General features: G+C 54.3%; 1 protein-coding gene across 1 annotated transcript in view; it reads left to right on the forward strand.

Annotated features, from left to right (window-relative positions):
- Positions 1-11,835, forward strand: part of Hdlbp (high density lipoprotein binding protein) — a 96,957-nt gene extending 85,122 nt beyond the window's left edge. Inside the window, exons 17-28 of the mRNA XM_013033647.1 lie at positions 1,142-1,223; positions 1,610-1,831; positions 1,917-2,135; positions 3,557-3,695; positions 6,292-6,437; positions 7,080-7,184; positions 7,383-7,517; positions 8,311-8,454; positions 10,182-10,367; positions 10,618-10,734; positions 11,062-11,190; positions 11,367-11,835. Of these exons, the coding sequence (XP_012889101.1) occupies positions 1,142-1,223; positions 1,610-1,831; positions 1,917-2,135; positions 3,557-3,695; positions 6,292-6,437; positions 7,080-7,184; positions 7,383-7,517; positions 8,311-8,454; positions 10,182-10,367; positions 10,618-10,734; positions 11,062-11,190; positions 11,367-11,453 (1,711 nt within the window). The 3' untranslated portion in view covers positions 11,454-11,835. The remainder of the gene's footprint in view (positions 1-1,141; positions 1,224-1,609; positions 1,832-1,916; positions 2,136-3,556; positions 3,696-6,291; positions 6,438-7,079; positions 7,185-7,382; positions 7,518-8,310; positions 8,455-10,181; positions 10,368-10,617; positions 10,735-11,061; positions 11,191-11,366) is intronic.
- Positions 11,836-15,527: the final 3,692 nt, after the last annotated feature.

Raw genomic sequence — 15,527 nt, forward strand, 5'->3', positions numbered from 1 at the left:
TTTTTTTTCACATAAAGCTAGTGATCTACCACTTTGAGCACACCTCTAATTCCAGTTTCTCATAGACTGTCCTGCCCAGGTTGGCTTCCCACTGAGATCCTCAGATCTCAGCCTCTTGAGTAGCTAGGGTTACAGGCCTGAGCCACTGGCACCTGGCTTTCTCATCTTTCTTTATCTCTCTTCTGCTCATGACCAGTATTCTACCACATGATATGCCTCTACTTCATGCTTTTTTTTTTTTTATAGTTAATTGATGTTAAGATCAAATCACATATTTGTCAGCTTAGCCTGGCTTCAAACTTCAGTTCTTAGAGTTTAGCCTCTTATATAGCTATGTTGCATGAGCCATAGTACTCGGTTCTGATTTTTTTTTTTGGTTGTCATGGGGCTTGAACTCTGGCCCTGGGTGCTATCCCTGAGCTCTTCTACCACTTGAGCCACAGCACCACTTCTGCTTTTCTTTGCTTTATTGGAGATAAGAGTCTCATGGACTTTCCTGCCCAGGCTGGCTTTGAACTGCTATCTTCAAATCTCAGCCTCTTGAGTAGCTAGGATTACAGGTGTGAGCCACCAGTGCCTGGCTATAATTTTTTTTTTTTTAGACCATTAGTGTTCTGTTTGTATATTTAACCAATCTCTTGGTTTTGATGATTATTTCAGTTTTTTGAGAGTCTTAGTTTGTAACCCAGAGTAACCTGGGACTTTCAGTCCCCTTGCCTCTATTTCCCAAGTGTTGTTATTATAGGCATTGGCTTTTTTGTGTGTGTGCCAGTCCTGAGCCTTGAACTTGGGGCCTGGGCACTGTTCCTGAACTTTAATACTCTACCACTTGAGCCACAGCTACTTCCTTTCTGGTGGTTAATTGAAGGTGATGCCCAAGCTGGCTTTGAACGTGGACTCTCAGATCTTAGCCTCTTCAGTAGCTAGGATAAAGGAATGAGCTACCAGTGCCTGGCCAGGCATTGGCTTTGAAATAATGTTGATGTGTGTGAATATCTGCCTCAACCAAATTGGTTTTGTTTAAGCTATACATATTAGCCAGTTTTTTTCTGTATTCTTCATGGTGTGCTCCAGGTACGAACAAACAAAATAGCAGGATGTGCCTTTGTGGCTTTCTGTTTTTCAGTTTAACTCTTGCCAGGAGCACTGGTATACAGAAGGCACTCCAAGAGCTTTTGCTGCGCTCTGCCTTCTTGGCAGAGCCCTTCGCAGCTGTGGCCTTGGTAGCTGGAGATGCCCCAAGCTTGGCCTGAGAGTTTTTTAGTTAGGCTAGTCTGGAGGGAAGATGCTGGCCCAGCAGTGCTTTGTGTTGGTTTGGTATGGAAGCCAGTAGATGAAGGCAGGTCTGCAGTAGAGCCCCTCAGGCAGTGGCTTGGAGATGCCGATCATCGCAGATTCGTGGCAATTGTAGTTCTGTGTGTCTCCACAGTTAGGCCTCTTTGCCCAGACTGTCTTGTGAGGTCAGGTGCCGTTGGCCCCCCTTGGGAGTGTGATGCTGTACAATTAGCGGTGCTCACCGCATGCCATGTCCTCTAGGCTTTCTCATTCACTTGTGCTGTGCTCCAGGCAGGTGGTGTGGGGCTAATATATGTGGAGTTGATTTCTGTAGCAAACCAAGAGCTTCACCGTGGATATCCGAGCCAAGCCAGAATACCACAAATTCCTCATTGGCAAAGGGGGTGGCAAGATCCGCAAGGTACGTGACAGCACCGGAGCTCGCATCATATTCCCAGTAGCTGAGGACAAGGACCAGGACCTGATCACCATCGTAGGGAAGGAGGACGCTGTCCGCGAGGCACAGAAGGAACTGGAGGCCCTGATTCAGAACCTGGTAGGACACAGGCCTGGGCTGCCGCTCTGTGCGTGCCATGCGGGGGGGGGGGAGCACGTTTCATTTTCTTCTCTCAACACCTCAGGATAATGTGGTTGAAGACTACATGCTGGTGGAACCCAAGCACCACCGCCATTTTGTTATACGAAGAGGCCAGGTTTTGAGGGAGATTGCTGAAGAATATGGTGGGGTGATGGTCAGCTTCCCACGCTCGGGCACACAGAGTGACAAGGTCACCCTCAAGGGCGCCAAGGACTGTGTGGAGGCGGCCAAGAAGCGCATTCAGGAGATCATCGAGGACCTGGTGGGTTCCTGGCCGGGCTCGTATTTCCAAAGTCCACTCAGGAGTGAGTAGCTGCTGGGCCTCAAGCACATCCCTGCTTCTGGCCTCACAATGACTGACAAGCGGCCTTTTTGTTTTTAAGAAAATATCTAATGAGCCGGTGCCAGTGGCTCACGCCTGTCACCCTAGCTATTCAGGAGGCTGAGATCTGAGAATCGTTCATCAGAGCCAGCCTGGGCAGGAAAGTCCATGAGACTCTTAGCTCCAGTAAACCACCAGAAAACGGAAAGTGGTGCTGTGGCTCAAGGGGTAGAGCACTGGCCTTGAGCTGAAGAGCTGAGGGACAGTGTCCAGGCCCAGAGTTCAAGCCCCACGACCAACAAAAAAAAGAAAAGAAAATATCCAACAATCCTTATTCGAAACCATCTGGGAAAGACAAATCTGAGAGACTCTAATGTCCAGTTAACCAGCAAAAACAGTCTGAGGGTGAGGCTCAGTGGAAGCACAACCTTGAGCTTTTTCACAAAAGGGTAGAGTGCCAAGACCAGGGTTCAAACCCAGTACCAGCACACAAAAGGAAGGAAAGAAAGAGGTGGGAGAGTAGGGGGAGGGAGGGGAAAAAATACGATCTAGAAAGGACCTATTTTTTTTCTTTGTAGCAAAGGGCCCAGACTGAAGGATAGGAGGGTATCGGTGAAGCAGTAGAAGAGTCACATGAGAGCACCTGGGTTTTCTAAAGCAGTCTTAAGTGCATGTCCCTTCCTCCGGGACCTTCCTCCCTGCCTGCCGCCCACAGGGCCTGATGCCCTCTGTGGGATGGCCTGGTGGCCTCAGGGAGCCCAAGGCTGAAACAAGAAAAGGCCACCTTGCGTGGACGGGCCTTTGGCGCAGCTTGCTCTGGGGGGACAGTGCTTCCTCCTCCCGTGTTTACTAGATAGTTTCTTTTTCTATCTTTCTTTCTTTCTTTTTTTGTCAGTTGTGGGCTGAATTCTGGGCCAAAGCTCAGGGAATCCTGAGCTCTTCAGTTCAAGAAAAGCGCTCTACTATTTGAGCCACAGCACCACTTCCAGTTTTCTGTGCTTTTTTGGAGAGTCTCACAGGGTTTCCTGCCCAGGCTGGCTTTGAACCTTGGTCCTCAGATCTCAGCCTCCTGAGTAGCTAGGATGACAGGCGTGAGCCACCAGCACCCAACTTTTAGTAGATATTTTCTATTCAAGCTATGCGGTAGATGGCTGAGGGTGTTTGTGCTATAGGCAGTCGGTGTTTTCTGTCTCTGGCTCTTCTGCAGGAAGAAGGCTGCCTCCTTGGCCATGTCTGTGTTGGTTCTCCCTGCAGGAGGCCTTCCTCAGCCATGTGGGCCCTCCCACCAGGACACCAAAGAGGATGGAATATTGACCTGACGGTTTTGAGCTCTGCTCTTTTTTCTTTGTGCTTCTGTTCAGGAAGCTCAAGTCACAGTGGAATGTGCTATACCCCAGAAGTTCCATCGATCTGTCATGGGCCCCAAAGGTTCCAGAATCCAGCAGATCACTCGGGATTACAATGTCCAGATTAAGTTCCCTGACAGAGAGGAAAACCCAGGTGGGTCCTTTGCCCCTGTGTTGACAGTGCCATTTCTGCGAGTCAGCTCTGTGCTCCTGTGCTGCTGTCCTGCCCTGTGTTCTGGTGCGGGAGTGGGGCTTGGCTGCTGCTTGTGGTTTTAAGGGCCTTCCAGAGGTTCAGGACAGCTTCCTACCTGGTCTTAGAGCTGGGCCCTGTGTGTGCTCACAGGGGATAGGCCTAAGAGGAGCCAAGTGTTCTCAATGTCTTCCTGGAGAGCACTGAATGACATCACTTACTTGACTTCACTCTGATACCCAGGGCAGCCTCTGCCTGCTGCACAGCACTGTGGATGTGTCCCTGTGGGGGCTCCATCCTGTTCTCGGGAGGGCCTTTTAGCTCCCGGGTGAGAGCACACGTGCCTTCTTTGATGGCACAGTTGGTCAGTAAGACCCAAGTGGCTGCCTTTCTGCTTGGTATGTGGGAGGGGGTGTGTGCACTGTAGTGCCTTGTCCTGGGACCTCCATGAAGGAGGCACACCCCGTGGAGTCCTGTCTTGGGATCTCCGTGGGCCGGGCCTGCAGTGACCCTGTAGCCTGCCACAGCATTGCTGTCGCAGCACCCTGGCCCTTGTCACACACGGCCATTTCAGCTGGTTTGCTGTTTGTGTAGGAAGCTAATTAAACCCACTTGCCTCATCTGCATACCATCTCTGTGTAGTTCTTTGAGCAGTTTAGTTTTGATACAGTTCACACTTAGTCAAGAACCACACATTACGTAAAGCTGCATCTGTTTTCCTACCCTCCAAAGTCAAAAAATGTTTTTTCAACCCTTTCCCTATTCCTGTGTTTTCTCCTGAATCAGTTGAGTGAAATTTTTAAACATATCTCTAAAGTGGATAATTTTTTTTTTTTTTTTTTGGGTCTGGTCGCGGGGCCTGAACTCTGGGCCTGGGCACTGTCCCTCAGCTCTTCAACTCAAGGCTAGCGCTCTACCACTTGAGCCATAGCACCACTTCCGGCTTTTTTCTTTTTGCTTATGTGGTGCTGGGGAATCGAACCCAGGGCTTCAGGCATGCAAGGCAAGCGCTCTACCACTGAGCTGCCTTCCCAGCCCCTAAAGTGGATAATTCTTACGGATCCAGCCATTCTCGTAAAACAGTGGCACATTTTCATCAAAGTTACACAGCAGTATTTAGTCCATAGACAGTATTATAGTTGGCCAGTATTAGACGTATCCTTCAGCCAGAGGTCAGAAGGCTAGCCCAGGCAGGAGTTTATTGAAACCCCATCTCACACAATAAACTGAGTGTGGTGGTTCATACCTACGGTCCCAACTAGGGGACCAAATAGGCCTAAATAGGGATTGTGATCCAGGCCAGCCTCAGCAGAAACAAGAGACCCTATGCACATAGGACTAAAGGAAAAAGGGGGGCTGGGAAGGTGGCTCAGTGGTAGAGTGCTTGCCTTGCATGCCTGAGGCCCTGGGTTCCATTCCTCAGTACCCATACACAGAAAAAGCCAGAAGTGGCACCATGGCTCAAGTGGTGGAGTGCTAGCCTTGAGCAAAAGACGCTTATGAACAGCACCCAGGCCCTGAGTTCAAGCCTCGGGACTGGGGAAAGAAAGAAAAGGAAAAGGGGATCAGGTTATGGCTCAAGTGGCAGAGTGGCTGCATAGCAAACAGGAAGCTCTGACTTAAAGTCTTTAAGCGGAGTCCTGCAGAGCGCTGCCTGGTAACGCACTCCTGTAGTCCCAGCTACTCAGGAGGCTGAGATCTGTCTGTGGATTGGATTCCAAGCCAGTCCAGGTAGGCAAAGTCCATGAGGCTCTCATCGTAAGTAACCACCAAAATGCCAGGAAAGATGCTGTCTGGGCAAGTATTTGGTGCACACATTTCCTCAGAGCCTCCTGCCAGCCTCCCTGTTCTGATGGCCTCATTTTGGATTCTACTTCCTTAAGTTAGAATCTGACCTGTCCCTGAATACACTCTCAGATTTCTCAAATGCTGTCCAGGGCTGCTCCCCGGACCTGACTGCGTGGCAGTCCCTTGCCCTGGTGCACTCTGCCTCGTGGTCAGGCTCCACACACGCTGTGGGGCTGATCACTGCTATCTCCTTCAAGTCTTAGGTTGTTAACATGGCTCTGTTAGTTGAGAAAAGGGGTGGAGCACCAGACGCTGACGGCTCACGCCTGTATCCCTAGCTGCTGAGGCTGAGATCTGAGGAAAGTTGGTGACGCTATTATCTCCAATTGACCAACAAACTGTTGAAAGAGGAGCTGTGGCTCAAGTGGTAGAGCACTAGCCTTGAGCATAAAAGCTCAGGTATGGTGCCCCAGCCCTAAATTTAAGCCCCAGGATCAGCACCAAAAAAAGGGCAGGGGGGGAATGTGCATGCCCACGTGTGCACGGGCACACAGGAGGGGGCTACCTGTTCACTGTTTTAAAGGTAAGAGAGGGAGCTAAGCTTGGCTCCTTGCCCCCACCCTGCCCTAGCAGCCTCCAAGAGCAAGTGTCTTCCCACCCCAAGGCCCAAGCGGGTCTTGACAGGCGTTGAATGTGCTCACGACATGACACTGGCTGCCACACACATGCATCTTTGGGCCCTTGTCCACTGGCTGCTTTTCCTGTTCTCCAGGGCAGAGTGCAGAGCAAGCCATCCAGGAGAATGGCGATGAGGCCGGGGAGGGCAGAGAGGCAGATCCTGGCTCTCCCAGGAGGTGCGATATCATCATCATCTCAGGCCGGAAGGAGAAGTGTGAAGCCGCCAAGGAAGCCCTTGAGGTGCGTTTGTCCCCCTGCTCCCCAAGGGCGGAGCTTCCCGCCTGGCCCGAGTGTGCTGACACAGACTGTGGCCGTGCTCAGCTGTCACAGAGCCAGGGTGGCCACTTCCCTTTCCAGGACCTGGAGTGTACAGCTCCTCCCATGGACCACAGGCGGCTGGTCCCAGCTCTGGGCCCTGGGCAGGGGGGCTGTGGAGAGGTTTCGTTAGCAGTATGTGATTGGTCTCAGGATCCATTGACTCCTGAAGTGGGTGTAATCTAGCTCAGGCTTCACGTAACTGTGAGTCATTTGTGGGGCGGGTACTTGTTGAGCAGTGGCCCTGTGTTGGGTCCTGTTAGAAGCACTGTGGTACCACAATGGAGAAAGGTGCGCAGTGGTCCGTGAGTCTAAGCAGGAGCTGTCCAGGAGAGTCTCTTTGCCACGGCCGACATAGCATCAGAGATGTGGCTGTGTCCTGCGCCTACCTCTTCCCGTTGGGGTACAGGCTGATTCCTCAGACTGTGTCTGTGTTTGTTCTTCATGAGCGGTCCAGGTAGCATAGGCACACTGACAAAAGGTTGCAGAAAGACTCTTGTCCTCAGGCTCGTGGGGCTGGAAATCTGCCCTCTACTCCTGGCCAGCCTTCACTGTCTTCCTCTGCAGGCATTGGTTCCAGTCACCATTGAAGTGGAGGTGCCCTTTGACCTTCACCGATACATCATTGGGCAGAAAGGCAGCGGGATCCGAAAGATGATGGATGAGTTTGAGGTAAGCTCCTGTCCTTGGAGTCGCTGGAGATTTCTCCCATCTGGCCTTCAAAGTGCTGTTGCTGATCAGTTCACGCGCCTCTGCTGACTCCTGACTGAGCACTGACCTCCCCTCCAGTTCTCCCTCACGGCTCTCCACACTCTCCCTCCTCCGAGTCCCAGGCCCACCACGTAGACTCATTCCTGTCTGACCACACAGGTGAATATACACGTCCCGGCTCCTGAGCTGCAGTCTGACATCATTGCCATCACTGGCCTGGCTGCGAATTTGGGCCGGGCCAAGGCCGGGCTGCTGGAGCGAGTGAAGGAGCTGCAGGCTGAGCAGGAGGACCGGGTAAGCCGTCGTGGGCCCCAGGCGGCAGCGTCGTCACACGCCCCGGAGGCTTTCTGCGGCTGGGCCCTCAGCCCAGTACACTTCAGACTCCTGGACCCATAGGGAGGCCTGCGGGTCCTGCTGTGCGGTCCTAACAACACACTAACAACACCCTGGAGCCCTTTGTGTGGAAGGCAAAGTTAAAAGAGCTTGGCCCTTCTAAGGGAATAAAGTTGTGTTTTCCCACCAGAACAGTCTGGTGACGTGACAATTCTGAAGCCTCAAAGCCTTCTCGCATGCTGTGACCCTGCCCTGAATTGGACTCTAGCCAGATCCCACCTCAGGCCATGGGGGGCCACAGCTGTCTATTCCCTGGACACTCTTGGCCTTTTTCATACCAAATCCTGAAAGATTCAGAATGTTTTCCTTAAACTGATTCATCTTAACTGTAGTTGGCAAGTTCTCCGTGTAGCACCAAGAGCTTGAGCAGCTCATTTCCTGCCCTGAGCTTCCTGAGGACAGGTGCTGGCCTTCCCATAGCAGCCTGCTTCAAACACAGCATCACCTGGAGTGGGTGTGAGTGGTCAGGGTCTCTGGTGCTCACTTGGACAGATGATGAAGTGTGGCAGGAGTCAGGCAGAGAGGAGGTGCCTGGCTCTTTAGGGTCAAAAGTGCTAAATGCCAGCTGTAAGCAGGGTTTGGGGATATCTAGCTGGTGTTTGTCAAGGCTGCACTGGAATGGCTGTGGGTGCACCTGGCTTAGTTGTAGATGGAGTGCTCTCCACCTCATTCTCCTCCCTTGTTTCTTTCATAGGCTTTACGGAGTTTTAAGCTGAGTGTCACTGTAGACCCCAAATACCATCCCAAGATTATTGGGCGGAAGGGGGCAGTCATCACGCAGATCCGCCTGGAGCACGATGTGAACATCCAGTTTCCTGATAAGGATGACGGGAGCCAGGTGAGGGGGAGGCCCTCCTGGGACTCGGGGAGCACTTGGCGTGTGTGGGCTTTGCCGCCCTAGCTTCCCCCTGGGCCCGGACCGGGCAGGGCTTCTGTGGTCTGATTTTAGCTTGAGGCTGAGCCAGGGTTTAGTGCCTGCATTCTGGATGAGGTTTCAACGCCATATGCCAGCGGGGCCTTCCTGCGCCTTGCCCCGGCATGCACAGCTGTCCTCCAGCGTCTCCCTTCTCTGCAGCTCTGGTGCGTCCTGTTGCACTCACATGAAGTGGAGCGGGTAGGGCAGCCCCGTCTCACCTCCACCTCCACTCACACAGACTTCCAGGTCCCTCTCTCCCTTAAGCTTGGCTGTCCTGCTGCCAGTGCTGCTTTTGGATGTGATCCAGCTCTGATCAACACTACTGTAGTCCAACAAACTGATGGCCAGGGCCACTGAGCCCAGGAGAGCAAGTCTACTGTACCACGTCCCTTTTTTTTTTTTTTGGCCAGTCTTGGCACTTGAACTCAGGGCCTGGGCACTGTTCCTGAGCTGCTTTTGCTCCCAAGGCTAGCAAGCACTCTACCACCTGAGCCAAGTGCCACCTCTGGCTTTTTCCTTGTGTGTGTTGCTGAGGAATCAAACCTGGGCTTCATACATGCAAGGCCAGCCCTCTACCACTGAGCCACATTCTCAGCCCCCAATTTTTATTTGTATTTAAATTTTTTAGTGGCTTTACTTTTACTATAAAGGTGATATACAGAGGGGTGACAGTTACATAAGTCAGGTGATGAGTATGTCACTTTGGGGGCAGTGCCACCCTATCCCCCACTCTCTCCCAGTTTTTTCCCTCCCGTCCCTGCCAGCAAGTTGCATGGTTCATTTTCAGCACAGTGTCTAGTGAGTACCACTGCTTTACTCACGATTAAAAAGGCCTGGTCTTCCCTTGAGGCTGTTTTAGGTAATCTTCATGACGGGCAGTGACTGCACGAGCACATCTTTTTCATATTCAGACTTCCCACGTGCAGCCGCTCAGACCCCTGCTGGAGGAGGTGTCCGCCGTGCCTGCCCCCAGCGAACCTACCTCCTCTACCACCTGGCCTTCATTTGGACAGCAGGGTCTCCAGCTGCTGTTCTCCGATCCCCTGAGTGTCCCTTGCTTCCCTCTCAGATCCTGGGACATGTTGGCTTACCTCCAGGCTTTTGTTCTGTGGCCCTACTCAGAGTGTTTTGCTGTGAACCTGTTTCCACTGTTGTGAGGATGAGGGGTTACAGCTATGTTGTTTACACGGCTCCTTCTGTATGCCCTGTATGCCTTTGCTCCCTTCTTTCCAATGTGGTGGTGCCCACCTGTGTGAGATGAGCGGCCTGAACTGGGGGTCAGGGAGCTGGGGAGAGCTGGGGAAGAAGGCAAGCTCTGAGGGATGGGTGCTCTGTGAGAGTGGGTGCGCCTTCAGGCAGGCGCAAAGTAGAGGCTGAGGGGCGTAGCCTCTGTTCCACAGTGGTCTCTGTCTGTACCTACTGTCTGGACTCCATTTTTGTGGTCGGCTGCCTTTCTGCTCTTGTGTCTTGACTGTCTTTTTGGTGGTGTTAAAGGACTGGCACTGATCAGACATGGTTAACCTGCTGTGTCACATCAGCCACGCGACACACACCTGTGCCGATGCCTTCCCCGAGGGGCGGGCGGCCTGTGTGCTGGGCCCTCTGACCCAGAGAGCCTCCCCTCTCTGACTGCGTTCTCCTCTCTTGAGGCCCAGGACCAGATCACCATCACGGGGTATGAGAAGAACACAGAAGCTGCCCGAGATGCCATCTTGAAAATTGTGGGTGAGCTTGAGCAGATGGTTTCTGAGGACGTCCCGCTGGACCACCGTGTCCATGCCCGCATCATTGGTGCCCGGGGCAAAGCCATCCGCAAAATCATGGATGAGTTCAAGGTGAGCCCCAGAGCCAACTGGAAGCTCAGAGTTGAGGGTCCACGCTTTGTCAGGACAGCGGTAGCCCGGTGGTTCCTGTCTGAGGAGTCACCGCAGGCGCAGGAGGGGTCGGTGGGCACATCTGGGGCACTCTGCTTTCAGCCGGTGGGGTCGCACAGACAACATGGACCTGCACGCTGAAGCGGCCGCCCCCAAGTGTCTGTGAACTCAGAGCCCTCTCAGATGCCTTCTGCGGTCCTGTGTCTTCCAGGTGGACATTCGCTTTCCGCAGAGTGGAGCTCCAGATCCCAACTGCGTCACTGTGACAGGGCTCCCGGAGAACGTGGAGGAAGCCATCGACCACATCCTTAACTTGGAGGAGGAATATGTGAGTCTGGGTGGGCAGGGCCTCATGAGGCAGCCTGCTGCACATGGCCTGGGTCCTGGCCGGCCAGAGGAGATGGGGAGGCGTAGGGGTGAGCCTGGGTGGGCGGGGCCTCATGAGGCCGCCTGCTCCACATGGCCTGGGTCCTGGCCAGAGGAGACTGGGAGGCGCAGGGGTGAGTCTGGGTGGGCGGGGCTGCATGAGGCAGCCTGCTCCGCATGGCCTGGGTCCTGGCCGGCCAGAGGTGACAGGGTGGTACAGGGGTGAGCTGGTGGGTGGCTCGGTTGACCTGGGCTCCAGACTGACCCACACCACCCTGCACCCCTGTAGCTGGCCGACGTGGTGGACAGCGAGGCCCTGCAGGTTTACATGAAGCCCCCGGCACACGAGGAATACAAGGCCCCCTCCAAGGGGTTCGTGGTGCGGGATGCTCCCTGGACTGCCAGCAGCAGTGAGAAGGTCAGGTGACACTTCCTCCCATCTGGGAGGGGGGCTGGCTGGCGATGGCCCAAGAACCAGTGAGGAGCAGGGGAAAGTGTGTCTCCTGCGCTTCCTGGGGTCACGGCGGTGGCTTCAGGAACCGCTCAAGCCGGGAGAGCCGTGCCAGGCTAAAGCTGTGTCTTCCCGCTCTACAGGCTCCCGATATGAGCAGCTCTGAGGAATTTCCCAGCTTTGGGGCTCAGGTGGCCCCTAAGACCCTCCCTTGGGGGCCCAAGCGATAATGAACAAAAGGCAGAAAGCTCTCCAGCCTGCTGACCTGAACCTAGCCACACCACGGTTTGTCTCAATCTGACCCAGCAGCTGGACCCTGGTAAATTGTTGACGCTCTTTCCCCCTCCCCGAGGTCTCGCAGTGAAGCCTGGTTGGCAGCCAGTGGGCTCAGCCACCTGCCCCTGGCACTGTGCTCTGGGACAGGCACACTTTTCAACACTAAGCAAAGTAACTGAGCATCTCCTGATAACACAGACTCCAGCTTCCTGGCCCACCCAGCATGCAGTCAGCACTCTGACCTCCATTACCAGAGCTCCACAGCAGCGGCTAGGAGTCGACTTCCTGTGTCATGACCTCAGGAAATAAATTTCCTTGACTTTATAAAAGCCAAAATGTTTGCCCTCTTCCTTTCCCACCTCCTTCCCACGGGCTCTCTGTCGACCAGACCTTCTTTGTGGAACACAGTCAGCTCCTCTAACTGCCAAAGTCTGCTTAGCTCAGGCCACAGGGTGGGGGGCCAAGGCTGGAGACCAGGGTGTCCAGCACCGATCGTACCCCTGTGGGTCCGACGTCCCTGCAGGCCTCGGCTCCACGGTGGAGGTGGGGCCGCGCGTGTCTGCTCCCCGGCCTTCTGTGGCAGGGAGCAGGAAGCCTGCTTCCCCTTGGGTGGGGGCTGCTTGCCTCTGATGCCATCTCCACTTGCCCCCCGTGGCGCAGCCCGGGCACCTTGTGTTCAGTCGCCTTCTTTCTACCTCAGCAGTGCGGTAGTGTTGTCGTGCGTAGTTTATTTCCCTCCCCCAAGTTGCCTTCTGGTGGTTGGTCCCGACTGGCTGCAGTTGGATGTGGGCCCTGTGTGTGGACTGGAGCAGGGTTGGAGGCTGGTCAAGTGTGGTTGGTCCTGGCTGGCTGCAGTTGGGTGTGGAATGGAGCAGGGTTGGAGGCTGGTCCCGCATAGAATGCTCTCTCCCTCCCGGCTCCCAGGTGCCTGGCCCTCGAAGGCTCAAGCTGGGCAGGCCACAGGCACTGATCCCAGGTTGCTGGCTTTAGAGACAGGTGTCACAGTCCTGGTTTCAGTAAAGAGAAGCTGTTGGTTCGCTTATTGCAAAAAGAAGCCAAGTAAGAGGCAGAGGACCCTCCCAGCCTCGGTAGATTCTTCCATTTCGGTGTGGCTGGGATACAATCAGGGTCCACAGGCCACAGTGGGGACTGAAGACGTGCTTTAGTAGCCATCGTAAGTGTCCTGCCCCTGATGTGTGGGCTGCTTAGACAGCCAACTTGTGCCCGTTCCCTAGCCCCTAGGGATGGTCTCTGCTCTGAGTTGGTCTTAAGCACACCAGAGGTCGCCACTTACGGTACAGCATCTGCGTAGCTGGGTAGCAGCCAGCCTGAGGCTGGGCAGATGGGACCAGGAGCAAAGGCCAGGGTTCCCGCCAGTCCCCAGAGGGGCCTTGCTCCTGGGGGCCTTGAGGGAGGGCTGCATGAGCTTGAGGTGTTTTCCTGTTGGTCATATTGCTTCCTTTTCCCCTGCTCCTCTGGTACCCCCCCCCCACCTCTCCTCTTCCAATAGTCCCTTCCTTTCTCCCAGAAGGTAATTTTTGAACACGTCTCCATTTATTGCCAAGTGCTGTTGATGTGAGTCCCATCCAAAGCTGTTCAGGGCCTTCTTTTCAGTCGTTTCTGAGCTCCGTGAAATGACTGTACCAGGCTGACCCCCTGCAGTTTGAACTGCTGGGGCTGAGCAGGGGTGGGCGGAGCTTTTCCTCCTTGTTGATGTCTTCCATGCCCTCTGTTTCCATGGAAACATCCATCCCTTGGCCTTAACTTTGGAATTTGGAGATTATATGCAAATATGTGTAAAGGCTCATAAATGTGGATGACACTGGAATTTTATAAATTCTACAATAAAACCAAACCTGGATGCTGTAGAATGGGACTCAGTTTATTGTGTGTTCTCCTTCCCTGATTCTCCAGCTGTTTGCAGTGCTGCTGCTGTGGCCTCCTGTGCTCAGTGGGAGAGTCGGCCTCCTGGGATGGAGCTGGCGGAGTCTTGGCGATGGCCCTTACGCCTGGCACTGGCTTCCACCAGTCCATCACCACGCTGCAGCTTTCCTTTCCTTGGCTCAGGATTGAGTTCTCCATCAGTTTCAGGAAGGGGTCCCAGAGTCCAGGCAACCTGGAGGGCTCCAGGACAGGCCTAGTTTATGGGCTTGGCTGATGGAAAGCCACAGAGAGGAAGCCAGGTTAAGCAGGAAGGACTACTCAAGACCCGGTCACACCTGTAATCTCAGTTACTCAGGCAGCTGAGATCAGAGGATCACGATTTACAGCCAGTCCAGGCAGAAGAAGTCCATGAGACTTATCTCCAATTAATCACCAGAAAACCAGAAGTGGAGTTGTGGCTCAAGGGGTAGAGCACTAACCATGAGTGAAAAAGCTCACGGATAACCTACATCCCTGAGTTCAAAGACCTTTTGAGGCAGGAGATTGCTGAAAGTGGCAGGAGGAGGAGCAAGGTAACTAACACATCCACACCACCCCCAGTAGCCCCATCTCCACCTGAAAAATAGCCCAGAAGCTCCTGTCAAAGCCAAATGTACCTCAAGCCAGGCCCACGCCGCCTGGAAAGGACCTCGAGCCAGCAACCAGAGCCGAGGCCCATGTCCAGTGGAGAGGGTCAGGGTTCCACAGCTCCACCCATGGATGAAGCCATGAGTCCTGGGCCAAGAGTGTCCACGCACACATTCATGGTTACGTGAAACTCTCTGGGGTGAAGACACCGATTTCACTGCACACGCCCCCCCTCCCGGGCCCGCCTCACGGCTGCTCGGTGTGGTTTATTTAGTCAGTACAGTGCTGCTGTCCCCAACCTCCCTGGTAGAGTCCTTGCACAAGGCCAGGACCGGCACTCTAACAAGGCAGATAGCAAGTCACATGTCCAAAACCGCCACTGGCTGTGGCCAGGATGAGCCATTGTCTCCTGAGCCAGGTGTTGCCCGGGTTGCGGGTGGGCGGGAGAAGGCACTGTCCACAGAGGGAACCTTTTATTTTGATGTTTTTGTCAGTTCCCCTTCTTAAGGCTGCCCTGTGTACATCACACACAGTGGACACGATTCAGTTTAAGAATGTTTATTCCAGCATAATCTGCAGTGGAGGAAGAAGACAAACTTGCATCCCAACAGTACATGGATGGATGCCGTTAGGAAATGTGTCAGCAGGGAAAGGTCAAAGCTGTCCTGTGCTGGGCACTGGTGGCTGACACCTGTAATCCTAGCTGCAATCTGACATTGTGCAGGAAGTAGAAGTATGGTTCAAGTGGTAGAGCACCAGCCACGAAAGAATAGCAAGCTCAAGGCCCTGAGTTCAAGCCACACCAAAAAGAACAAATCCGATTTAGAATACTGAGAGACAGCATGGTGATGTGCTGCATGTTTTCTGTTTACGAGAAGCCTCGTTCTATGCCTTCTCCATCTCTGTGCTCTCTCCTGAAGCCAACTGCTGGGGTGCCTTGAGCCCCGATGCCGGTGCAGGCGGCGGGGGCTGCAGGGCCGCACCCTGGGTACCGCAGAAGCCGCCACAGGAGGGTCAAGAAGCAAGAGCAGGGCGGGAAGGTGGCTCAGCGGCAGAGTGCTTCCTCGCATGCCTCACCGTGAGGCCCTGGGTTCGATCCTCAGTCCCACATGCACAAAAAAAGCCGGAAGTGGCGCTGTGGCTCAAGTGGTAGAGCGCCAGCCCTGAGCTGAAGAGCTGAGGGACAGCGCCCAGGCCCAGAGTTCAAGCCCCAGGACTGGCAGAAAAATAAAAAAAGAGGACTGGGAGGACACGGACATGAGGTGGAAGATGGACGGACTGTGGCCTCGACAGGAGCCGGACCACGGAGGGCATGCAAGATGAGCCCAGGACGGGGCGCTGCGGGCGGGCCCGGGGCGCTGCAGAGCTTTGTCTGTCCCGGGGGTGACCCAAGGCCCAGGGCATGGTCCCGTCCCGCTCCCCGGTCCAGCCCCAGCCTGGTCCTCCTGAGTCCCCACCCTTCCAAGCCCTTCCGAGCCCCGCCCCTCCGAGCTCCTCCCCGTCCCTCCGGGCCCCGC

This window comes from Dipodomys ordii, unplaced genomic scaffold (assembly GCF_000151885.1).
Source record: "Dipodomys ordii isolate 6190 unplaced genomic scaffold, Dord_2.0 Scaffold174, whole genome shotgun sequence".
NCBI classification, from domain to species: Eukaryota; Metazoa; Chordata; class Mammalia; order Rodentia; family Heteromyidae; genus Dipodomys; species Dipodomys ordii.